Genomic DNA, 11,876 nt, shown 5'->3' on the forward strand with positions numbered 1-11,876 from the left:
TTGTACAGGATGATGAGGGAGGTCCTGAGTGGGTTCTCCTGTGTCTCCAACATGAATTGTGACTCTGAGGTGACTCAGTCAGAAGCACTTGGCTGAAGATGTAGGGGAATGTAGTGATGTTTCCCTTTCAACAGCCCTGTCCACAGCTAGTGCAGGCCTTATGGATCACACAGCACCCAGAAAGCTGTTTTTGTGACCCACAGATATTTAACCAATGACCATAGGAGACCAACACACCAGGTGTGATGCAAAATGACACCCACAACCCTTCACTTTATTGACTGAGTGGACAGGAAGTCTAAGGTTGGACAGCCACTAATTCAGATGTTTATAGGACAAACTCCCACCCATCTCTGGGCTCTCTACAAACACAGTCACTTTGTAAATTCTTCTGCCAAAATGATCGATTTCTCACTGCGTATTCTCTCTCCCAAAACTCCAGGCCTCAGACTATGTCTGAAGCTTGTTCCAGAGAGTGGAAATCAATAGTGCATGTCTTCTTGGATGTAAGAGTCCAGGATGGAATTGGTCACTTTGTCCATTGTTTTTAGTCACTTATTTCACCACTGCCGGAGTCAGTGGACGAAATGACGCTTCACTTGATAACACACCCTGACTATCCTCGCACGGAGTTGTTTGCTTTTCAAGCTGTACACAATTGGGTTCATGGTGGGTGGGAGCAGCAGGTAGACGTAGCCCATGACAATCTGAAGGAGGGGAGAAGAGCTGTTCCCAAATCTCTGTATTATGGACAACCCTATCCCCGGGGTGTAGAATATGAGGACAGCACAAATATGGGAGACACAGGTGCTCAGGGCCCTCAGGCACTCCCCAGGGGAAGCGATGCTCAGCACCGTTTTGAGAATCATCACATAAGAGAGGAGGATGAGCAGTGAATCCAACCCCACTGTGCAGATTGTAACAAACAAGCCATAGATGACATTGACACTTATATCTGAACAAGACATTTTCATGACGTCCTGGTGCAGGCAGTAGGAACGCGAGAGGAAATTGGCTCGACAGTATCGAAACTGTTTCAGAAGAATGGGCAGTGGGAATACAACAGCCACTCCTCTCATCACACACACCAGTCCCATCTTGGCTATTCTCGACAGCGTTAAGATAGAAGCGTACCTCAGTGGGTTACTGATAGCGATGAAGCAGTCGAAGGCCATCAACAAAAGCACGGAGGATTCAATGAATGAAAATGTGTGGATGAAGAACAGCTGGGTGAAACAGGCATCCAGGCTGATCTCCCTAGAGTTAAACAAGAATACGCCCAGTGTTGTGGATATAGTACCTATAGAAATGCCAAGGTCTGTGATGGCCAACATGGAAAGGAAAATATACATGGGCTCATGGAGGCTTGGATCTGTTTTTATAAGGAATATAATGACAGCATTTCCTACTATTGAAATAACATATATTAAGCAGAAGGGGACAGAGATCCATTGATGGATGTTCTCATGCCCAGATAACCCAGTGAGAAGGAAAACTGCATGTGTGAATTTAGTGTCATTGACAGCTGACATCATGCACTGCACAGGTCTGAGGAGCTTTGAGCGTTCCTTCCTAAAAGGAAAGAGAACAAGAGACAAGATGATATTTCACAGCGCATCGATCTGTTCTCAGTGCAACTCAGGAGACTCCTAGGAGCTTAGTGATGATGACCAAAAACATAAGCTTGGATTTACACTGCAGATAAGAGACAGGCATTGCCTGACTGGATAAGAGCTGTAGTCTATCCCAGCCAGTACCCAGTGGCCAGTTCCAGGTGCTATGGAGGATGGCAGAATGAGCCCTACAGTAGAGAACAATGAGATAACCTACTTCAAGGGAAAGTTTTCCTCTGACACCCAATAGTTAGACAGATTTTTGTGTCAATCATGTTTATTGCCTTTACAAAAGTTTAAAACAGTCCTCACTACAGAAACTGAATTTTCTTGTAACCCACATAAATATCCCTTTTCTTTCAGAATCCTTGAAAACTCTTGGCCCCGTTGATACTTTGTGGTTTAGAGCGCCTCAGTTTCCTCTAGCCCTGTGTGATTTTACAGTTGTGACCTTCCCTCAGACACCATCTGTTCCACCCGCTTATGAGTGGGACCCACTGTATTGTAACCTTAGAGGCCCTGAGAACGTGTACAAGAGAAAGTGCAGTCTTTGCTATACACAGGAGGCTGAGAGCCTGCTGGCTTTTAGCTCATGTGGCCAAGCATAAGGCTTCACCACTTATGGTTACAGGTTCAAACCTTTCTGCCTACAGTTGGGTCTGTCAGCCTTAACAGTGTTATATTGTGAGAAATGTGTGGTGAAACTGGTCATTGGTTTTGTCTGTCTTGTGTTAAAACTGCATAAAATATAGAACTGCCTCATCCTATTTCTTTTCTCCACTCTTGGGACTCTGTATTATGTCATTGCTTCTTTGTGGCACATGGGATAAATCCTCAGAGTCAGCTTCCTAATTTTTATAACAATAACTTCTACTGTGCCACTTCACACTGACCTGTGTAAATTCAGTCACAACTGGGCACTATTAACTTCCCCTTGCCTAAAACTCCCAACGACACACTCCGACTCCCAAGATGCCCTCAAAGAGAAACTGAAGTACATTGCCTGGCCAGTGTCAGCATAATTCAGAGAGTCTGATCATCATGCAGCTTCTCTTCATCATTGGTGAAAGTAACTTTAATTTTGTATAGCTACTGTCCTACCATAACTCCCCCTGGTGGGGCTCAGGGCAGGGCATTTGGGTGTGGAGGGTTCAGGGTGAGAGGAAGGAGAAGGCACTCAAAGTTAGGCCTGCCACAATCATGTTTCCCAGCTTCCAAATAAATGGGGTTGGCTAGCCCAGCCACATTGCCCAGACACCAGTGCTGGCAACTGCAGACTAGGGATGCTGAGACCTAGCTTCCCAGGGTCTGTGTGTGCTGGCTCAGGCACACCATGGCTGGGGCTTCAACCCCCAGCCCTCTAGCTGTGGGGATAGGTTCCATCAGGGGAATGGCTTGGGCTCTTTGCGGGAGGGAAGACAGAAGGGAAGTGTGGAGACATCCATGCTGAGCGCTGGCACAGGAACATTACGCGACCTCAGGGTCTGTTAGCATGCAGGCCTCAGGCCCACTACAAATTCAGCCTGCCTCGAACACAGGCAACCACGCTCTTACTGGTCTGCAGCTGTCTGCCAAGAGCTGCTGTGGGATCTCACAGAACTTCTTCAGTGGGCCACAAAAATAGCAGTGAAAATTGTCATCAAAGTGAAATAATACACACTGCAAAACATAACCTCTGCTATGCGTAGAACTATGAGACCTGAATTATTAAAACAGGGATAGATAATATGACAGAAAATAGATATTTTCTCTATATAGAGCCATAATTAACCCGCATCTTGAATACCACACGAAGATGTGGTTGCCCTGTCTCAAAAAAAAAAGAAATATTACAATTATAAAGATTAAAAATAGGGTAAACAAAAAGATTAGGGGTACAGAGCAGCTTTGGTGTAAATAGGGCGTTATAAGATTGTGGCTTTTTGTCTTGGAAAAGAGACAAATAAGGAGAGCTATGGTAGAGAGCTATAAAATCAGAACTGTTGTAGAAAATAATAAATAAGGAAGTGTTATTTATTCCTTCATGTAGTGCAAAAACTTGGGGTCACAACATGACATTAATACATAGCAGGCTTAAAAGAAACAAAAGGAACTATTTCTTCACATGTCACACATTGGTGTTCTTTGCGTGAGGAGGTTGTGAAGACCAAGACTGTAGTAGGCATCCTTCGATCCTGAGGGATCATGGGTTTGCGCCCCAGTTGGACTGATTCGAGCAGCGTCTCCTGTGGCTGTGCAATCCGGGAGTGGCAGTCCTTTCCGCACTGTGAGCAGCAGTAGGCAGATGTCGCTCTGGTATCACGGGCACGGATCTTCCTGAGGGCTCTCCTGTCTTCTGCTTCCTTCACCAAGGTAGTTTCATATATAGCAAGAGCTTCCTGCACTCCCTGTTTCCAGGCATGCCTGTCTGAGGCGAGCGATTGCCAGGTGTTCACACTGATAGAGAGAGCACTGAGGTCACGCTTGCACGTGTCCTTGTAGCACAATTTAGGTCGCCCTTTTGGCCTCTTTCCAGATGTCAGTTTGCCGAAGAGGAGGTCCTTCGGTATTCGGCCATCCGTCGTGCGTGAGACATGGCCCAGTCAGTGCATACGCCTCTGTTTGAGAAGGGTGAACACGGAGGCGGTGCCTGCCCTCTCAAGCACTGCGCTATTGGGGACCTTGTCCTGCCATGAGATACCGAGTATGCGCCTAAGGAAGTGCATGTGGAATGCGTTGAGCCGCTGCTCTTGTTTTGAGCGAAAAGTCCATGTTTCACTGGCATACAGCAGTGTGCTCAAAACACAGGCTGTGTAGACCTGTACCTTCGTGTGTACAGTGAGCTTATTGTTAGCCCATACTCTCTGCGTCAGCCTGGAGAACGTTGTGGCAGCTTTTCCAATGCGCTTGTTGATCTCGCTATCAAGTGACAAGTTGTCCGAGATCGTCGAGCCTTGGTACATGAACTCATGGATGACTTCCAGTTCGTAGTCTAGCATGCTGATTGATGGCTCATTACCCACGTTTTGGCCCATCACCTGCATCTTCTTTAAGCTGATTGTGAGGCCAAATTCCATGCATGCATCCGCAAAGCGAGTTATGAGTGACTGCAGTTCCTGCAGAGTGTGAGCAGCAATAGCTGCATTGTCAGCAAAAAGGAACTTCCTTAGATGCTTCATAAGCACCCTGGTCCTCGCTCTAAGCCTCGACAGTTTGAAGAGGTTGCTGTCCGTTCTTGTGTGGCGAGAGATGCCCTCTGTAGCAGTTGTGAAGGCATATTTGAGCAAAACTGCAAAGAAGATGCCAAACAGTGTTGGAACCAGCACACACCCCTGCTTCACTCCGCTGAGAATCTCGAAGGGTTTGGATGTGGATCCGTTGTATACGATGGTCCCCTTCATGCCTTCATGGAAGGCCCTACTAATGCTGAGCAGAGTTGGGGGACAGCTGATCTTAGCCAGAATCACGAACAGACCTTTTCTGCTGACGAGGTCAAATGCCTTGGTCAGGTCGATGAAGGCAATATACAGATGTTTGTTTTGCTCCCTGCACAAGACTGTAAGATGCTTCAAAAAAGACTTAGAGAGGGGATCATTTTATTTTATTTTATTTTTGCTTTGCCTCTGGCACCTGGAATAACCCACTTGTGGAAGACAAAGTGTTGGAAACAACTTCCTGGCAGTTAATTGGTGACTGCATCATAAAACTGTTCATTGAATGAAGAATTAATAGCGTAAACCTATTGTAAATAATAAATAATATGTGAAATATTTCAGTGATATTTTCTCAAGGAAATGGCAAAACATTAACACCTCCTTCTTCTAGCACACCCAGATTTTCTTGTCTTGTCTTGTTTCAGAGGTGATTTCTCAGTTTGGAGTTGAACTTCACATGTAGCATCTGTCATCTGAATTTCTTTAGAGCTTCAAAAAGTCACAGCATCTCAGCCCTCTGGCAGTCTCTTGTCAGCAAGCTCAAGTCTAGTATCTTCCCTGTCCCTGGGGTAAGAGCTGACTGGTTCCCTCAAATTCTGTTCTGTCAGTCTGTTGCCTGTGCCTAGAGTAGTAACTCCTATCAGCGTCAGTAGAGAAAGCCTTCATTCCTTGGGCTGTCACTCTCAAATACAACAAGAAGTCCTGTGGCATCTTATAGACTAACAGATATTTTGGAGCATAAGCATTCATGGGCAGAGACCCGCTTCATCAGATGCATGAGTAGGGTGGGGCGGGTGTTCAGAGGGGTAACTGAAGAGTGGGGTCCCAGTAAAAGGGAAGACCAGAGCTGACAAGGTGTATTAAATCAGAGTGGAAATGGCCTATTATCAGAAGTATGTATCAAAAGAGGAAAAAAAAAGGCAGATCAGACGTGGGTGGGTGGGACAGGGGGAATGTGGCCCATTGTCAGAGTGTAATGTGGAGATGTTAACACCCAGGGCAGAGAAGCTGCTTTTGTAGAGGGGCCAGCCACTCCCAGTCTCTGTTTAATCCTTGCTTGATAGAGTCAAATTTGTAAATAAAGTGCAGCTCAGAGATTTCTCTCTTCATTTGATTTTTAAAATTTGTTTGGTTTAGGACTGTTACTTTTAAATCTGTTACTGATCATCCAGGGAGATTGAAGTGTTCCCTCATGGGGGTTTTGAATGTTGCTGTTCCTGCATTTACTAGTTAAATTTCCAGGCGCAAGTAAACCTGAAGGAATTTGGGAAATAATCCCTGATTCGGGGTGGGGGGAAGGGTCTCCTCTCACTCAGCTCATAACAAGATGAGGTCCTTTGTACACAGTCCATCTATAAGTGGTGTGTATGGTCCTGACTCAGCACATTGGGGGTTTAACACTTGGAGTTCATTTGAATGTGGAATTGCTGTGCAGCATGAACAGCCTCCCATAGAGTATAGGTGGATACAGGGGCAGGATCCCTTTGTCACCTAGTTCTCCCTGACCTCCAGCTGCATCACTGAGTCACTCTGATACCCCAGGTGAGTCCTGCACAGAGCATCTCCACATGGAAACAGTTTGTATCCTTTCTCCAGCACTCTGCATTTTAAAGAGAGTGAAAGCTGCCAACCTACCCAATTCTTGCTGGAAGGGGAACTACAGGCACCAGAGGTCTTCACTCTACAGGATGAGGAATAGCTGTAGACCTTACACAGGTAGCAGGCAGTGTCTATATGGAGACAATTTTCTTTATTAAGTATGCTGGCACTTTCCCTTGGGGACCATCTGGGAACCTCATTTGTCTGGCTTTGTGTGCAACAAATTTAACCCCATCATGGCCAATGGCAAACTGCAGGAAGCCAAATCACAGGCATGGAAAGTCAAGCTAAACAACTGGACTGCAGTGCCAAGCCTGGTGCAGGCCCCATTCCCAGATGAGTGTTCATATAGTTCTGACTACTCACATGACTTCCTTGCAGATGGCCAAATGGTGCCAACGATTCTATCACAGCTGTCATCTGGCTGATATAAAATAGAATCATAATATAGTACTATAGGGCCCGATTTCTCTCCAGCACCATCCTACCTGATTTCCTGAATTATGAAATTAAGCGTCAGGATGGGAAACACAGATTCCATAAGGTTTTGTATACTGGAATAGAAACCCCACATTATACCACCGTATATCGCATAGGTATCTGTGCAATGCAAACTCATTCCTATCAGTTGCTTTCCCCTCAGTGATGGAGAGATGTGCAACTATCTTTGTTTACAGAGCTGAGGTTCTGCCAGCCACTTCATTTAAACCACACTGGTTGTAAGAAAACATGAAACAGATTTATTAGATACAGAGGGACAATTTCAAGTGATTATACATTATAACATACTGATCACAACTGATTTCCAAGGAAATAAACAAAAGTGCAGACTTTGCCTACCACACTTGATACAGAGGTTTTGAATTAGACATACCTAATTCTGAGGGATGAGACAAGCTGTTCACCATGTTTTCATACGTAGGTTAGAATTCTGTACTCGAGGGGACCAGCACTTCAATCTTTGCTCCTCAGGTGTTTCCAGATGTTCTCTTGTACAGGGAGTGATGCCAAGAGATGATGTCAGTCCCCACCATATATATTTATTTTCTATGTGGCGGGAACCCTTCATTTCAAGCTACATTTCCAGATCAGGGGAGCTCTAAAAAGGAGGGTGAGAAACTGTTCTCAGTGGTGTCAGATGGCAGAACAAGGAGTAATGGTCAGAAGTTGAAGAGGGAAAGGTCTAGGTTAGATGTTAGGAAAAACTACTTCACCAGGCAGCATTGGAATGTGTTGCCTAGAGAGGTTGTGGATTCTCCATCCATTGAGGTTTTTAAGTCCCGGCTGGACAAGGTCCTGGCTGGGATGACTTAATAGGGGTGATCCTGCTTGAAGCAGGGTTCTGGACTAGATGACTTCCTGAGGCCCCTTCCAGCCCTATGATTCTGTGATTCTGTGATCAGTTTGTGGAAAATTCCATTTATTCAAATGGAGCTCAGTGTCATGGCATCTGGTGCCATACCCTGGAAAGCTGGAAGAAGTGTTCAGAGGAAGGCTAAGTTCCTCCATGGTCTATTCTCTTTGTTGATGAGATATCAGGAACTGTCTAGTTTCTTCACCAGCTGACGGTTTTATTACCCAGAGCAAGATGATTTGAATTGCACATACATAGTTAATATTCGCAACTTCAGGTGTGAAAAAGAAGCAAGCAGACAAATATGAAATAAGCATACTATGCAAACTGTAACTTTTCTAATAACCTCTCACAAGACATATCTTGTGACAGTTGCATCATAATTCTGTCATAATGATTTCATGATCCTCCCACTGTGATGAACGTGGGGTACAGTATCTCAACCTCCTCTGGCTGTTCCTTGTGGAACAGCTCCCCAGATTTGTCACCTAAAAAGAATGTCTCAGCCGTGGGAATCTCACTCACATCCTCCTCAGTGAGGACCAGTGCAAAGAATTCATTTAGCCTTCCTGCATCACCAGCAGTACAGTCAGATGACAAACTGACCTTTTACTTGATGAACACTCTGATTATCCTCCCACAAAGATGTTCATTTTTCATACTGTCCACGATGGACCCAACTGGTAGAAGTAACCCAGGACATCGTGAAGCAAGTGAGAAGAGCTTTTCCCAAATCTGTGTAACAAAGCCAGTCCAACCACTGGTATGTAGAAAAGCAGGTCACTGCAGAGTTGGGAAACACAGGTTTTTAGGGCTTTGATGCATTTTGTGTGAGATGCGATGCTCAGCACTGTTTTGAAGATCATCACATAAGAGAGGAAGGTGAGCAGAGATTCTATTCTGAACACTGTGAATGCAACAGACAAGCCATAGATGTTGTTGACTGTGATGTCTGAACAAGCCATCTTCATAACATCCTGGTGAAGGCAGTAGGAAATGGAAGAGGACATTGGCTCCACAGTATCAGAATTGTTTCAAGAGAAAGGGGAGTGGGAACATTAGGACCACCGTTTTTATCATAAATACAAACCCCATCTTTGTTGTCCTTGGATGGGTTAAGATGGAAGCGTATCTCAGTGGGTTACATATTGCAATGAAGCAGTCAAAAGCCATCAGGAGGAGCAGAGAGGATTCAACGAATTCCTGAGAGTGGGTGAAGAACAGCTGGGCAAAACAGACACTGAGGCTGTTCTCCATAGATTTAAAAAAAAAATACACCCGGTACAGTTGCCATTGTGGTTATCAATAAGCTCAGGTCTGTGGGGGCCAACATTGAAAGGAAAATGTACATGGGCTCATGGAAGCTTGAATCTGTTTTTATAATGAGGAAAATGAGTGATTTTCCTACTATCGCAATAAAATATGTGAAATAGAAGGGGAAGGAAACCCATTGATGGATATCTACAGGCCCAGATATCCCAGTGAGAAGTAACACTGCATTGTGAATGTGGTATCATTGACAGCCAGCATAATGCACTGAACAGGTCCGAAGAGTTTTGAGCTTTCCTTCCTATAAGAAAAAAGAACAGTAGACAAGGTGATATTTACTGAGATATGAATCTGTTCTCAGTGTAAGATGAGAGACTCCCAGGAGCTACAAGAAAATAAGCAAAAAGATAATCTTGGATTTACACTGAAGAGTAGAGATTGGCATGGGCAAATTGGATCAGACCTGCAGTCCATCCTGCCCAGTATCCAGTGTCCACTTCCAGATGCTACATAGAAAGGCAGAAAAAGTACTGAAGTACACAGCAAGAAGACAACTTCCGCCCAGGGAATGTTTTCCCCTGACATCCAGTAATTAGACATGTTATTTGTGTTAATGGGCATGTTTATTGTCTTTCCAAAGCTATATAAAGCAATCCTCATTATTGCAATTGAATTTTCTAGTTGTAGCCAACCAGCCTCGGGTTCCCCAGAGACGAGGCTGCACCCAGAAGGCGAGTGCTATATTTGGTTTAATGAAAGCGCGTGACACCCGCGACGGGAGCCCCGGAGACGCCGCAGTCACCAGTGGGGAAAAACCCGACGCGTCGGAGCTTTGCTCGGGGAGAGGCTCAGTAACAGGCCTCCTAACACTAGCTGATAAAGCTGAGCTCATTAACATAAGATTGCCTAAAATTGCCTATGCATTCCTTATCACTATCTCTTGTGGCCTACTGCCAGCGTAGCCTTGAAATCTTGGCAAGCGCGGCTTGTTCTGCAGCTGTTCCCATGGCAGTTTGCAGCTTTCACCTTGCACAGACTGGTCTGTTTAGATTCTCCTGAGGATTCACAGAGGGGTCGATCTGCTCTCATGAGACCGTTACAAACTCGTCTCGCACCCTACACTCCTCCCCGCGACCCCTTTGTGAACGCCAAGGCTAGTAGGAATCAAGTGAGGTGGTTGATGCTCTTCTGGCAACACAGTGTGCACCTGTGGAACAGACTGGACAACAGCATATGAGAGCAGTGAAAGCAAAGTTATACAAAAGGGCATAGTTTTGCAAGACAGCAGGAGAAGCACTGACACCGATGAAACAAGTGTCCATGAGCTGTCCCACGGCCATGGTGTGGGGCAGACAAAAGGCAGACGCGTTGATGGCAGTCTGTGCCAATGTTACCCATACGTTGGAGCGGTCACTGATACGTGGGCCCCACTCCGAGGCCAGTGCTACAGCAGTCCAGAAGTACCAGCGCCACAGCCAGGCCATGGTTACAAGGTCTGTAGCGTCAGCCGTTCGCTGAGCTGAGTGAGTGCTGTGATTGTAGCAGCAGCATCTGCGTGCTTGCAGGGATGCACAAACAGCAAGCCCGTCGGTTACCCAGATGCTTCCTCTCCTCTCCTCAGACACGGTATCCAACGGAGGTGCCTCCGCCACCGGCGAGGGGGCCACTGGTGGGTCGACGGCGGGTAGCTCGTCCGCTAGCTGGGGATCATGCTGAAAGGTAATGGCTCCCAGCAGCAGGGCATGTGGAACAGTAAGTGTGGGGGCTGCCAAGCGCATGCGCTGCTGTAGGTAGTGTTTCCACTTGAAGTGGGTAGCTGCTTGGGCTACGCCCGTATGTGCACGCTCAGAGGTATCTGTGACCCACCCCATTAAGGGGATCGGGGTCTGCACGGTAACAGGGGCGACACCCGTGACCTGCTCAGTGTCCTGCAAAGCCCACACCACTGCTAGGATCTGCTTTTCCAGGGGGGTGTACCCACCTCCTGCTCCGCGGAGGGTCCGTGACCAGAAACCAATAGGTTCTTTTCGCTGGGTTCCTACCTGCTGCCACAGACCCCAGGACGCCGCGTCGCCGACGGTTGTCACCTCCAGTTCAAACGGTTGGCCCTGCAGCGGTGCGGTGAGGCGGGCGTGTGCTACTACCGCCTCTTTGCAAAGGTCAAAGGCGCGTTGGTGCTTCTCTGTCCAGTGCCACTGAGTGGCTTTGCGCACAAGCTCCTGTAAGGGACGCATAAGAAAAGCAAGGTGCGGAATAAAAGCACGCCAGAAACCGAGAAGGCCCAGAAAGGTTTGCAGCTGCTGCTTAGACGAGGGTGTGGGGAATGCCTGGATGGTATGCCGCACTTTCGGTGGAATGCATTTGTCTGTACCCATCCACAGCACGCCCAAGTAAACCACACTGGTGGCTGGCCCCTGCACTTTCTTGGGGTTAATAGCCCATCCCCGTTCTTGCAAACCTGTTACAGCGGTGTCTAAGGCAGCTTGAACAGTCGGTTCATCTGGTCCCGAGATCATAACGTCATCGATGTAGTGATAGTAGGCCGTCTGGTCCGGGAGGTCCAGACGCTCCAGATCGGCCTGCACTAGCTGATGGCAGATCGTCGGGGAGTGCTTAAAGCCCTGGGGT

At 46.7% G+C, this 11,876-nt stretch overlaps 1 protein-coding gene across 1 annotated transcript; it reads right to left on the reverse strand.

The window, feature by feature from the left end:
- Positions 1-575: 575 nt before the first annotated feature.
- LOC142007679 (olfactory receptor 51G2-like) lies at positions 576-1,605 on the reverse strand. Its single transcript, XM_074984368.1, has one exon. The coding sequence runs from the start codon at positions 1,533-1,535 to the stop codon at positions 576-578; it is 960 nt and encodes a 319-aa protein (XP_074840469.1). The 5' UTR covers positions 1,536-1,605.
- Between the last annotated feature and the right edge of the window lie 10,271 nt (positions 1,606-11,876).

Source organism: Carettochelys insculpta, chromosome 1 (genome assembly GCF_033958435.1).
Source record: "Carettochelys insculpta isolate YL-2023 chromosome 1, ASM3395843v1, whole genome shotgun sequence".
In the NCBI taxonomy this organism is placed as follows: domain Eukaryota; kingdom Metazoa; phylum Chordata; order Testudines; family Carettochelyidae; genus Carettochelys; species Carettochelys insculpta.

Coding starts and splice junctions, on each gene's coding strand:
- LOC142007679 (XM_074984368.1), bottom strand. CDS start 1,535: ATGATGTCAGCTGTCAATGACACTAAATTCACACATGCAGTTTTCCTT.